Below are 14,161 nucleotides of genomic sequence, written 5' to 3' on the forward strand. Positions count from 1 at the left end.
CAATTAGATCAATTTGTTTGGTAGTACTTTGTGAATCTCCTACATCCTTACTGATTTTCTTTCTTATTGTCCCATCTGTTACTGAGATAGCGTGTTTCAATCTCTGAGTTAGATATGGGTTTTCGCATCACCTATTTTGCATCTCTCTTATTAGGCATATAAGTATTTGGAACTGTTAGGTCTTCTTGATGAACTGATTCCCTTTGCATCAGGAACTCTCTGTCACTGGTGCTTGCTCTCCAGACCTTGTGCCAGGAATTAATCCATTTGCTCTTTCCCAGAGGTCCTTCCTCGGGCCTGTGGTAGGTTTCTCCCCTGTGTGTGCGAGTCGGTGCTCAGGCGGAAACTCAAGGTACTTTCTACAAACCTCCGGAGTTCCCTCTCTCTCTCTAGTTCTCTCCTCTCTCTTCCTAGGTTTTCTGTCCCGAGAATTTCAGCACCTTTGCCTTTCCAAACTCTAGTTTCTGGTTTCTCAACTCTGTGAAATTGCTGGGCGAGGATGATGTTAGTGGCTGCTGAGAAAAGGAAATCTGAAACACCAAATACTGGGGAAGCTAAGTGAGGTGTTGCTTAGCAACTCTTAATAGGAAACAATTTAAACTCGGGATGTATTTTTTTCCTGAGAACTTGCTGCTCCAGCCTGGAGTCTAGAATTCACTCCCCTTCACGTCAGCAGCTCCCCTGCACTCACACACACAGTCCGAACAGGACAATCACAGGTTATATTATTCACCAGTTCCCGTAAGTATGTTTCTTTGGATATAACAACAGCATCCAAGATCCAAGGCCAAAGTAGCTGGAATTCTATGACAAACACAGCGTTTTATCAAATCATTTGGCAAATACGAGGGACATGAAGCAGGAAGCCCTAAGATAATCACCATCAAAAATGTCTCCATTTAAACAGAGTTAGGAACAGATGTTTTGGAAGCCTACAGAACATTTTTCCTCCCTTGTAAAGTTCCAGCTCTTTCAGGAAAACACTACAAACTCCAGATTACTGTCATGATTCCTTCTTCTGACCACACACTGACTTCCCCAGAGGCCCTGATTGCTGCACACACAGGACCAGCTTCCTTATGATGGTGGCCACCCCCTAGAACATGAGTGCCTTACTGGAAGAGCCAGTATCCCAGGAAATGGTCCTTTGAGCCTAAGGGGTTTTTCCTACAGGGAAGAAAGGGACTGATTACTGGTACACAGATGCTAAGACAGACCCAGATGAGAAAACCAGCAGAAAGAAGTGTAATTACAGGGAATCTGTTAATAAGGGAGTTATGTTCATTTCAGTATGAAAGCAATCATTGATTTCCAAACAGTAATGCTGACGAATATGGGCACACAGACATTTGTTCCTTGGGCCGAAATGTCCCGTTTCTCTTACTGACTCGTCTGATGAATGAAAATACCTCCAACTGGGAAAATCACTAGCAATTCAGAACAGTGATGTGATCAATTTTTTGGCATCTCTGAAGCAACAGCTCCCACCCCATGAAGTTTTTCCAAACAACATGTAACAGACAGAACAATGCAGAATTCTCCAGTGTGCCCCCTTCCTCGTCACATAATAATCTGTCATTTGCTGGGGCACCACAGGAAACACCCCACAGTCACCAATGACGAGGCACAGAGGAAGATGATGTGTGATGATCACGCATGGTGCCAGAATGTCATGTTCAAATTCTGGCTCTCTTCCTAATTGTGTGACTTTGGGAAAGTTGCTTAACCTCTCTGGGTTTCAGTTTTCTCATCTTCAAGTTGCACGTAATAATAGTAGTGACGTCGCAGGGTTGTACAGATCAGGAAGGCATGTATGTAAAGTAATTGAACGGTGCCTGGAGCAGGGAAGAACCAGGACCGCGGAAGTGTCTTCTATCCTGACCGCGGAGGAGGGGACCAGCGACAGATATGTTATGCGTGCACTCGTTCAATTAGTTCCTCAAGTATTTGCGTTGTGATCCCCATGCACGTGACACTGTGCTGCACACTGGGAACACAGCAGCAAACAAAAATGCCTCCGAGGCCACCCAGCCTTTAAAACGTATGTTGATGTGGGCGTGGGGTGGAGGGAGGACCGCAAAAGCTCAGAGGCGAGAACGGCAGCATCCCTTCCATTGCCAGAAAACAGCTTGATGGAGATGCCAATCTTAAGTACCAGGGCTTATGCTCCTCTAAAGAAAAGCACGGGAGGAGAGAAAAGAAGAGGAAGCACGGAGATTGTTCCAGAAACAGCAGCAGACTTGTCTCTTCAAGCAAGGCCAGGGCTGGGAAGCCCCTGTGAGGGTGGTGATAAATCCCCAGTTCACTGCACAGCCTGTGTGGTTTTCACAACAATCCGGCTGGGAAGGAACGGTAGAGAGAATACAGCAATGCCACCTCCGTGCTCAACAGCCAGAAATATGTGGGGATCTCAAAATAACTTCACTTGGGGCTGTGTCCAGCTGTGCTGCACTTCCTTAAAATTCACATTTCATCAGTACATTCCTTGCCATTATTAAAAAAAAAAAAAAAGAGGGGTTTAGAAATTCCCTACATCTTTACTGTTAAATGAAATAATTTTTATATTACTTTTAACTTTTCTCAGATATGTTCTTCTTCATATTAAGTCCAAAATGTCCCCTAAGAAATCAACCTTGGTGCACAAAAGCATACAGAGATGGCTTTCTCAGATACTTAGGAACAGGCTGGATTTCTCCTCTCACTCATATGCTACTAGGTTCTTCCAGGAGTAAATACATTCTTTAATAGCTCTCCAAGTGACTGCACTTGAAAACTGACTTTGTGCCATTTCAAAACCTATGAGAGGCCTTGCTTTTCTTTCATTCTCACCCATTTTCAATTAAAAAAAGATGTTTGAATACTGACGTCCTATTTTTGTAGGAAAACACACACAGGTACATGGTGAATGTCTGGCATCCTTTCAGGTAATAGGGCAAAGAAAGTCTCTTCTTCCTGGAGCAAAATGTTAGCCTTTCACATTAGTAATTTAACAGATCTATACAGTAACTGCAGCCTGGTCTCCCCGCCAAGGCGGAAATGCGGTTGTCAGAAATGGAAGTTTTTATTTAACTCTAGTCAATGGGCTCTTAATACAAGGGAAGCAGAACTCTGGAATCAAATGCAAATACGACTCACTCTCTGGTCCTCACTTGGCCAACCCAGTGGCTACAGGTTAACATCAGCCATCGTAGGCGACTGCCTTCCTGCCCTGCCACCTTCTCAACGTCTTCTCATCTCAGAGGGAAGGACCTAAGTCAGGGGTTTTCAGCTGAGATGGAATGGATTTGTCTTGATAGAGAGTCATAAATTAAAACATCACCTAAATGTTTAGGCTGCACTAAGTAAACCAAAGACATTACAAAACTGTATCAGGCAAGAAAAGTGCCATCATGTCACTCAGGTAGAAACCCCAAAGAAGCACCTTCATTATTCAGACTGGCAGAGTAAACCAACCTAATGTGCAAACATTCGTTTATGATGCTGTGCTTGTTTACAAGGCAATGTGATCCATCACCAGCTTATTTTCTCTTTCTGTTCTGTTTATTCCAGCAGGCTATTCACACACAAGAATGTTTCTAATTCCCAGACACTGGTTTGAAAATGGGTCAAAAACCTCCACAGCATACATTTAATCCCAAGGTGGACTTGTGGTTTAAGCGAAGGTCGACATCAAGAGCAGCTGTCAGCTATCTAAGAGGGGGAAGTAAATATTAGAGCCGCAGAGGCCCCAAGATGGGACTGGCTTCCTGCAACAGGAGACCATCCTCTTAGGGAACAGTGTCTACCCAGGAAATAACATCTGTCATGAGTTGAATGGTGTCCCCCCCCCACAAAGATGTGTTCAAATCCTAACTCCCAGTACCTGTGATGTGACCTTACTTAAAACCAGAGCCTTTGCAAACATGGTCAAGTTAAGAAGAAATCATTGGGGTTCCCTAAGTCCAGTCCTTATAAGAAGCGAAGAGACACGGGGAGAAAAGTGCCACGTGATGACGAACGTTGCAGAGGTGTGTCTACAATCCACGGAACACAAGGTTACCAGCAGCCACACGAGACTGGAAGAGGCAGGGAAGGATCCTGCCCTGGCGCCTTCAGGGGGAGCGTGGCCCTGCCCACATCTTGATTTCAGACGTTGGGCTCCAGAGCTGGGAGACACTATTTGTCAACCTCCATTAAGCCTCTTTCAACAGGACTTTACCTATCAGGAAGGCCCTGTGTTCCAGAGGCCCTCGGACAGGAAGTACTGTCATGTCGTGTGGTGGCCCGGGCACGTGCAGAAGAGGGGACTGTGGGCCCCAGACACAGTGCCGCTGGTGTCTTTAAAAAAATGAAATAAAAATTATCCCATTTCCTTTACCTAACAGAACAGAGGAAGCAGACACCTTGACTCCTCCTCTGCCTAGTTCAAAATTGTTCAAGTATTTTGAAACATTCAGAAAAAGAAGATAAGGTGCATCGACAGCCCCTCTACCATGTGAGCAATGGGGAGCTCGTCACAGCACACGGAGGGCATTTCAGCAAATCAGCCTGAGCCAGAAGCAGGCAGAGAATTTCCCTGCAAAATGCAGACGCTGCCACTGTAACAGCTGGAGCCCCAAACTCTGCAATTTACCAGCCGGCTTCCCTCTGAATGTTTGGAACCATCAACAGAATATCATTTTTAAATACTTTTTGTCCAGGAGGCAGCTGTGGGGAACAAATGTCAGCTGCGTTGGGATGCTGGCGGCAGAGGGTAGGAGGGGACTCCAAGCTGGGGGTGACTTGAGCTGAATTAAGATGAGAGGCCTCCACACGCAGTCAGGGCTGTGAGGGCAAAGCCACTGAAGTTCCGTCTTCCGTGTTTTCCTTATTTCCCCAGGGACCCCTTCCAAACCATGCTGGTGACCAATCTCAAACCTGCCACCCTTTCCCCTGAGGGTATTTTCTCCAGGATACACGCTGTGAAATCACTCATCTTTGCCTGATCAAAACGGAGCCATCACTCTTAAGCCGTGCCCTGGCAACTCTACAATTCCACTTACTGAGGCTTTGAGAACTGGGTCTAAATTTAAAAGACAACAAGGGCGAGCACCTCAAAATACAGCGTTTCTCAGACTCAGCACTCCAGGCGTCCGGGGATGGATAATTCTTGGTAATGTTGCTGACCTGTAGGACGTTTGTGGCATGTAGAGCAGCATCTATGGCCTCTACTCACTAGATGACCCCCAACCAGGCTGTGACAATCAAAGACGTTTCCAGACAGGGACGAACGTCCCCTGGGGGTGAAATCACTCCCTCTTGAGAACCATGGTATCATGGACCACAGTGGCCTCTGGAGTCAGAGCCCTGAGTTCAAATCTCCTGTTCTGCTCACCTGCAGCCCGGCCGGGAGCAAGGTACCACCCGTGTGGAAGCCTGGGCCCCTTGGGGAGCCTGGGTACGCTGGCGCCCACCCCACGGCGCTACGCAAGGATTGGATGGGTTTGTGTAAGGGAAGCACCCAGAGCAGGGGTGTCACCGTCCAGACGACGCCCGTGCCGGCGGTTTCTATTCCGGGTTCTGCGCTGGAGCTGCTGACGGGCCGAGATCTACACTCGACCCACCTGTACAGGGAAGAACCAGGCTCACCCACAGGCAGCTCTGCCTTTGCCCTGGGCTCCCGGGAGGGCAGCTCCAGGCCCCAGGAATGCCCCGCCTGAGAGGACTCTGTTTGCCTGGGGGCTTTGGCCAGCCGACCGTCCGAATGCGATTCATGAAGGATGCTCAGGGCCACGCGGTGTCAGCTCTGTCTACAGAGAGGCTGAGACCGACAGCCACGCAGGCGGCACGTGAGGAGTCCCAGTCAAAAGCCCGGACACACAGGGCTCTGCGGACCCTCGCAGGCAGGCAGTATTCCCCATGCACCGCGCTACATGTTGCAGCCAGGAGGGAACAATGGAGGCTTTAGAACTGGCAGTTCTCCTGCACACTTCCCTTGGCTGATGCTAATCTGTATTCTCTCTCTGTAAGAGACCACAACCATGAGTATTACAGCTTTCAGTGAGTTCTGAGTCCTTCTAGCAAGTGATTAAACCTCGGGGTGGCCTTGGGACCCCCGAACTTGCCCTTGGCGTCAGCGGTGAGGGGCCCTGTGTGGACCGTCCCCGTCAGTGCAGCAGGTGGTCTCCTGCATCCCCTCACAACAATACTGTTCACGGAAACACCTTCTAGTGGGAACCATTCCTTGAGCTCACTTCCTCAAGCGCACTGAGCCTATTCTAACACTTCTGGAAGGTCAGCATTCAGTGAGGGGCCTGCATCTGTGGTGCTGATACCAAAAGACGCCAGAGAGTAAACCTGGGATCAATCTGGCAGAATAACTACATTTCAAGTCCCCTGCTGAAGGGGCAGGAGTAGCCGGGAGTGCTGGGCAGGATTTCAAGTTCCAGGGGAGGCACAGGGCCCAAAGTGCCCCTCTTCTGGCAAGAGGTGTGAGCAGCCCTCCAGCGTGAGGCGTGCACCCTGGCCAAGCCCCCGGCTTAGAAACAGTGGCCAGGAATAGCCGCCACCGCCGAGCCCGGCTGTGGCCTTTTCTGGGCACCAAGCACACACAGCTGTGCTCCTAGACGCCTGCCCAGGCCACCTGCCACATCAACAGGGCTGAGGCTGCACGCAGGAGCTCTCTCTGCCCAGGGCCCCGGCGGCATGAGGGTTAGGGTGGGATCACGGGTCGGGGGGTGAAGACTCCCAGTTCAACTTAAAGTCGGAAACAACAACATCAAAGCTGATGCCAAGAAACTGAGCCAACCAACTCAACACCTGGGGAACCGATCTGGAAAAAACGAAAGCAAAATGACTGTGAGATAGGTATGTTTAAGATGCTTAGAGAGATCTTGTACAAGCGGGCAGATAGCAGCAATAAAAAAACCAAGGTGTATGTTATAAAACCAGCAGATAAGTGAAAACGGAACAAGTGCATACACACGCACACACAAATCCAACAACAACAAAGCTGAAAGTGAGAAACTACAGTCATCCACTAAGGAAAGCACAGCACAAGCAGCTCTGGGTGCGCCTACCGGCAGACAATGCTCAGAGCTGCGAAGACACAGCAGCCGATGATGGTCAAATCCACCCCCGACCCCGGAAGGAGTTTATATTCTTGCAGGGAGACAGTTGATTAACAAAGAGAGGGGTATGTCACGTGCTCTGAGGTGCTGTAGATCATCACGAGTGCTACAGAAAAACAAGAAAGATGGGGGGTGGCCCGGTGGGGTGGCAGCTGGACCCCTGGGGAGGCCGCTCTGGGAAGGGGCCCGATGAGGTTGGTGAAAGTAACACTAGAGCTTTCACTGAACGTGACCAACTGATTCCGTAATTCACATGGAAAAGGAAGCTCAGAGAATTCTGAACAAAAGGAAACTGCCGTTGCAGGTAGTAAGGCTTCTTCTAAAACTGTTTTGTTAAAACAAGGTGGCACTGGTGCTAGGAGAGGCCACTGGGTCCACACCACAGAAAGCAAATGATGCTCTGAACCGGTTCTGTTTCTGTCCACGTGCACTGGTGTGAAGGCGGAGGGACCTCGGACCACGCGTGCCGTCGATGGCAGCTGGGTGAGGGCGTGTGAAGGACAAAGGGGGGAGCAGGGGTGGGGAAGGAGCTGGCCGGAGTGTGGAGGCAGGGGTGGGGGGGGTGCCCAGCCCTGCAAGAGGCTTGAACGGGGGCGTGAGGCAGAGACGGCCAGGGGAGCTTCCTTGAGCACTGGGGCCTCTTCGGGGAGCTGCAGGAGAGGAAAGGCACTGTTTCCACCTGTGCTCACCATCACAGCACCCTTTAGAGCCAGAGGGACCAACCTGAGTTCACCTCGTCCAGCCTCTTCCTTTGCAGAAGAAACCGAGGCCCAAAGAGCATGATGGTTTGGCTGAGGTCACGGGACAGAATTCTCTGGAAACCTCATGCTTGGGCTCACCCAGCGCTCTCTCGGCTCAGGCACGTCAACCCTTTTGTGCGTTCCCATCTGGAATCTCTCTTCTCCGTTGGCCTCCACAGCAATTCACCCTCCCTGGTCCTCACCTCCTAATGACTTCTCCTCTATCCATCTGTGGTTCCTGTTCCTCTCCTACCCCGGGCTCTTGAGTCCCCACCAACTCAGGGACAGCCCTCCTGGTGCTCAGTTTCGTCTCTCCCTGGAGGGCGACAGAACCCCTTGGCTTCCATCACAAACTTGAAGCTAGCAACTAGCACACCCCCATCTGCAGCCCACACCTGCGCCCTGGACGACACAGCACCTGATCAAGCAGTCAGCAGGCTACAGCCTTGTGGCAGCAGTACACGGGGAAAAGCCCATTAGACTACATTCTCCTAAAGACCTAACATCCTCCAGACATAGCCATTTTCTAAGTCAAGAGCCTCCCCCGTTTCAGCATGAAGAACTATGGGTCTCCCTATTGCTACGATGTTATCACGTTGATACAAAATCAGTATCACAGCCATCTGTCTGTAAGAAGGGAGATCCAGTCACTGAGAAAGAGTTCAAGGGCAATGACCAGTCTTTGAGACTTAGAGGCACAAAGTGAGGCTCCAGTCCCAGAGGGATTCCAGAATAATGGGAAACTCAGGGATTAGAGGAGAACGGAGCTACCAAGACCAAGTGGTGAGAGGTGTAAACGCAGACTTAGCCATCAGAAGAAACACGTGACCAGGTGAGCCCAGGCAGCACCCCAATGGCCAGCAGGTCTGAGGAGTTAAGACGGGTGCTGAGTGACTTCACCATGGGGACATCCCTGAGACAGCTGTTTCAGAAGACTTCCTTCTCAGCTATTGGTCTCCTGTTTACAGTTTAGGGCCAAGTTGACAGAACTTGGTATGTTACAGATCAAAGCACAGAAAAACAAACACAAAGAGCATTTCAACAGCTTACCTGGTCCCAGGGAGAGACGGTGCCTCCAAAACACATGAACAAGTAGCCCATGGCCACAAGACAAATCCATATCACCAAAGAGAAAAGGCGGAGCAGCTTCTTAAACACTGACTCGATGCAGACGAGGATGAAGATAGCAAAGAAAATCGCCAGGGCAGTTGGAACTGTTATTAAAAATGCCACGTGGTCTTCAACTTCCTAAGGAGAGAAACAAAATATTGCAAAGGTACAATTTAGAAAACCCGTGGTACCCATGACTTGTTATCAGAATGTTATCAATGTTAATCAGTGTCGAAATATATCAGGTTTTAAAAGTGATTTCAGAAGTAAAACAGTTTGAACTTGTGAAAATTTAAGTTTCTTATTAAATAACCATGTTCTTCTATATAAATAACCCAGTATTGGATATTTAAATAATGCAAAACAGGCATGGCATCAAATTCAAATTTTCCCTGGTAAATGGAGAAATGGATTTCATTCAAAAGTGAATGCAAGAACACAGAAGGTACAGATAAAATAAGACAACCAACTTCACTGCCTGCACCAGAGGATCAGAAATACCCCAACTGTAGGAAATTAAGGCCTCCAAATGGATTTGAAATGTTTTATTTAAAAAAAAAACCTAAAAACTATCTCAGGCTCTCAAGGGAGAAGTTTTTCTTTTAATGCACAGCAATTAATGTTTTAACGGGAACATAGGTTAATAGAAAAGGGTCTAGAAGATGAGAGAGCGGGAAATACTTAGAAGAATGTGTCAGTTTGCTAGCTTCCTTCCCCACCTCTCTTGGGCTCCAGTAGCAAAAAGAAAATGGACATTTATTATTGGCCTCTTACTAATGCATTTTTTAAAAATCCACATTTGCACACTAATACTCATTTTCCATTTATCTCTTTCTAGTTACACACCCCCTAAAAGGCACACTATTACAATTCTATACAATTTCACACAATGTAATAGACATCATACTTCCTTTGATTATCCAAGCCTGGATTTAGGCTTGAGCTTCTCCAAACATTATGCTGGAACCTTGCTCTGAACAGCACACACTATGGGATGGAACACAGTTTAAGATCTTTAATCCTCACCCAATATATTTAGTTGGTGAAATACCCAAAGGAGTTTCAATCAAAAACCCATATGGCCGGGGCCCTAAGAACTTCCACTGAGGTTTTAGCATATTAAAAGTTACAGTACAATCTGGCACGTATGGGGCTGGTCTTTCAAATACCAGAGCCTGGGGAAGCCTTCACCTTTTCTGGTTGGTACAGGGTTCACCCCGTGCCACGAGCATCTCTAACTTCACCCTGGAGATGCCCCCCACCCCCGTGCCCCCTTCAGATATCAGGCCACTAACCACAGGGAGAGCGGGAAGCAAAGCAGATCAGCCAAACCACCATACGGGGCCCAGGCTGACACCCAGCAGAAAGAAAAGGGACCCAGGCCCACCCTCAATGCCTTCATTCCCCTTTCCTCTCTCTCCCAATTACTTGCGTCAAGCGATACCCGGAAAAAAGGCAATCATAGCAAATACTCATGTCTATATTTTTGTGCTAAGCACGCAGGTACCTTAAGCCCTTTAAACCAACAGCCTTATGGGGGTGGTGGGCACTGGTGCCTGCACTGTTCTACAGCTGAGAAAACGCACGGCCCTGAATGGAAAGACGGTGCCAGGGTCGTGGAGCTGATGGGGAGAGAGCCAGGGCTCCAGCCCAGGGAGCTGGGGGCGGTCTGTTCCTACAAACCCCTGCAGCAGAGCTCCGCACCCTGCTTGTGCAGAGACGATACACTAGACCAGGTGCGGCCAGTCCTTGAGGGGCCAAAAGAATCTGTTTCCACAACAGCCAGGAAACAGAAGGATCCAAAGGGATGTTCTTATAACCTCCCGCCATTGCTATTTTTGGCCACGATTAAGTGCCTAATTGTACTCTTACCCTCAGACACATGTTCCAATCATTGCAAAAAGGTGTCAGGTATCCACCAGTGCTCTCCAGCACGCAGGCACCACGGGTCGAGGTACACAGGGACCCGACAGCCTGTCTTCTGAAGACATCAAATTTGAGACCACGATCGCTACACACATGGAGCCGTGAAAACCGATTTTATTTTAAACCTTCCCAAATGAAGTTAACTGAGCTGTGGACAGAAAGCTAACCAGTAAATAACCAGGACAGCTGTTTTCCTGGTGTGGCTTTTCACTTATTTCATTAACCCAGTAGGGCAGAAACAATCATTGACTTTATTGGCTCTGATTTCTCCAGAAAGACTGAAAATGGTGTGAAAATATGCGTGACTGTCTAGTAAAAATTAGTAGCTAAAGGAACAGAAAGTCTGTGATTGTGAGTCCTTCCAGGAAGAGGGGGACAAAGTACACTACCTGTAGGAGCTTTTTCTGTGCTTCTCTTTTTAAAAGATCCAGTGGTAATCCAGTCGAAGACCCAATGCCTTTTTGAGCTGGGTACATTATGTAATAAGACTTGATACACGGGTTTTGGTTTTAAATATTGGAGTCTCTATGTCACTTTTTTTCTTTTTTTTTTAACTATCAGAGTCTTGATCACTGAGAAGTGACTAGTCTGGGCCGCAGGTGACCTCTTCACTGGGCACAGAGGACACAGAGCCTGGGTCCCCTAATATTTTTACGGGCCCACAGAAATGTTTTAATTTCTTTCAAAATCAGAACAATGACAACCAAAAAACCCAAGATTCTAAGCTCAAAGGTTACATACGTCTCCATGCTAATCCAGCATAAACTATGATTGTGAATATACCTTTAGGGAGGAGGGGGCGGACGAAGGCCCTCAGTCCCTCCATTGTAATCTGATCTGAGGGGGCTGGCGCCCCTGCTCACCAGATGCGCGGCATTCCCTGGTCCATCCCATGCACCAGAGAAGGACCCCCAGCTCCAAGCAGTGTCCCCAGCCTCGGTTGGGGGGACCGGATTCCCAGATGGCCAACGGCTTAAGATGGTCAGCCACTGCTCATGAGGCCAGTGGCCCTGACCATTGCAAAACCTGAGCCCACTGAAGAATCTGGGCTCTTCCAGAAAGAGAACAGCCACCAATTTATTCTGCATTCTCCTTTTGAAGTCTAACTCCAAACATCTTAATATGGACTTCTCCACTAAATAGAATCTTTTATAAGGTTGTCAAGGAAAAAAACAGTACAGTATTCATTAAGAATGTGTAAGCTTATAAACCACATTCTTTCCTAGCCCCGCGTCTGAATCATGCGTTTTTCTTAAGGCTAATAAGTAAATGAAACAGCGGAACGCCCTCAGACCTTGAATTACACGGGCCTCCACCGTCCTTTATTCCGGCCCCAGTGGACAGGAAAATGAATGAAGCCACTACAGCTCCCCCGTGGCTGCTTCCTTAGGAGCTAGTTGAGTTTTCAAAATTCAGAGTATAAAACAAATAGAGTAGCTCAAAATAAAGTGAACAAAAACAGTGAAAACATTGTCAATCTAAATTAAATATGTTTATATATCCTCACCCCTCCTCCCTTCGTGGAAAAAAAAATTTACCATGTTATGTAAACTAAATGAAATGTACTAATATGTCTTTATTAGTACTAAAACGTGTGAAAATGCCTTTAAGACATGTCTTTAAAAAGATTTTTTAAATTTACCATACAATGCAAAATAAATAAAATGTGCTAAAATGCCTTTAAAAGAGAGATCTTGAGCATGGTATTACCTACTCTCATGATAATGGGCTCCTATCTCTCCTGGACCATTTCATCCTTTCCTGTTCAATGCATTTTGGGGTAATTTGGGATCGCTTCTAATTGCCAAGCCTATTAAACACCCATTGTTTTTATTTATTATGTGACAACTGCTTTGTTTCTTGGAGGCTTTTCCATGGAGCAACAGATTATCTGTATGTTCATTCTTTTCCACGTGTATTTTTCATTTTTTGTTAAACAGTACTGTTCTTCTTTTAGATGGTAAAGGATAGTCTAATGTAAAATACTTCTTTTCTATAAAAAGGATATTTTAGTGAAGTGCTTTGAAGTCCGACAGACTGAAGGTAGAAACCAATTTCCATCACTAACTGCAACTTGGAGTAAGCACTGGGCCTCCCTAAGTCCCTGTTTCTTCACATGAACAGAAATACAGACACTGCATGGCTGGCGGGGTTGAGTACATCACTGGTGTACCATAAATGAGATTATTATTGTGGTGACCATCACTCCCTCTTTCCTGCAAATCTGAGTACTTTCCACCAATGCTAGTCTGACTATTCCTTATTGAAATGATGCCAATTTTCCATTCTAAATGATTATATATTTGATTAGCACAAATTAATCTGAAGGGTTGTCACTGGGCAAAAAGAAATCAGCCTTTAGCTATGCTACACATTTGCCTTTAAGTATATGTGTCATGTAATATATATGTGTGTGTTGTGTGTATGTGATACGTAACAGAAAATATATTTTTTCATTCTTTCCCACATATACAGTCATACTCCATTTTACCATGAGGTGTGAAAGGAATAAATAAAAATTCTAACTAAAATATTCTATAAAACTATGATGAAATAAATCAAAGATGATCTCAATAAATATTCCATGTAAATAAATAGGAAGATATTCCATGTACATAAGTAGGAAGAAAATATTGTCAAGATGTCAGTTCTTTCCAAATTAATCTATAGATTCAATGCAATGCCAACCGAAATCACAGCAAGTTAATTTTGTAGATATCAACACACTGATTCTAAAGTTTAAACGAAGAGGCAAAAGACCCAGAATAGCCAACACGATGTTGAAGGAGAAGAACAAAGTTGGAGGACCAACACTGCCTGATTTCAAGACTTAGTACAAAGCAACTGTAATCAAGACAGAGTGGTAATGCAGAATAGACAAATAGATCAACGGACTGGAAAGACCCACGTTAATGTAGTCAACTGATGTTGACAAAGGCGCAAAGACAGTTAAATGGAGAAAGGATGGAACAACTAAATAGATACCCACATGATTTCATAGATACATGAAAATATGAATCTAGACACATACTTTACACCTTTCACAAAAATCAACTCAAAATGGATCATAGATCTAAATGTAAAACGCAAAATAATTGTGAAAAATTTTGAAAGTCTTCCCATGAGCAAACTTGTGTTGTGCAGTAAAAGTGGTGCTCAGAGGGAAATTGTTCATCTTAAAAGTTGATCTGAATTGTCCTACTGTCAATTTGGCTTTGCTGGGAGTCACATTTCTTAGAGCCCCTTTCCCTCCGTGGCTCTTGGTTAGAGTTGAACAGAAGAGGAATTTGTGCCAGA

General features: G+C 46.4%; 1 protein-coding gene across 4 annotated transcripts in view; it reads right to left on the bottom strand.

The window, feature by feature from the left end:
- The window catches only part of ADCY2 (adenylate cyclase 2), a 427,841-nt gene that overhangs the window by 399,170 nt on the left and 14,510 nt on the right, over positions 1-14,161 (bottom strand). For all 4 annotated transcript variants that reach the window (XM_082454366.1, XM_082454365.1, XM_082454367.1 and 1 more), the window contains exon 2: positions 8,879-9,076. In XM_082454366.1, the coding sequence (XP_082310492.1) occupies positions 8,879-9,076 (198 nt within the window). The remainder of the gene's footprint in view (positions 1-8,878; positions 9,077-14,161) is intronic.

The sequence above is a fragment of the Balaenoptera physalus genome, assembly GCF_965194825.1.
Source record: "Balaenoptera physalus genome assembly, chromosome: 3".
Classification (NCBI taxonomy): Eukaryota; Metazoa; Chordata; class Mammalia; order Artiodactyla; family Balaenopteridae; genus Balaenoptera; species Balaenoptera physalus.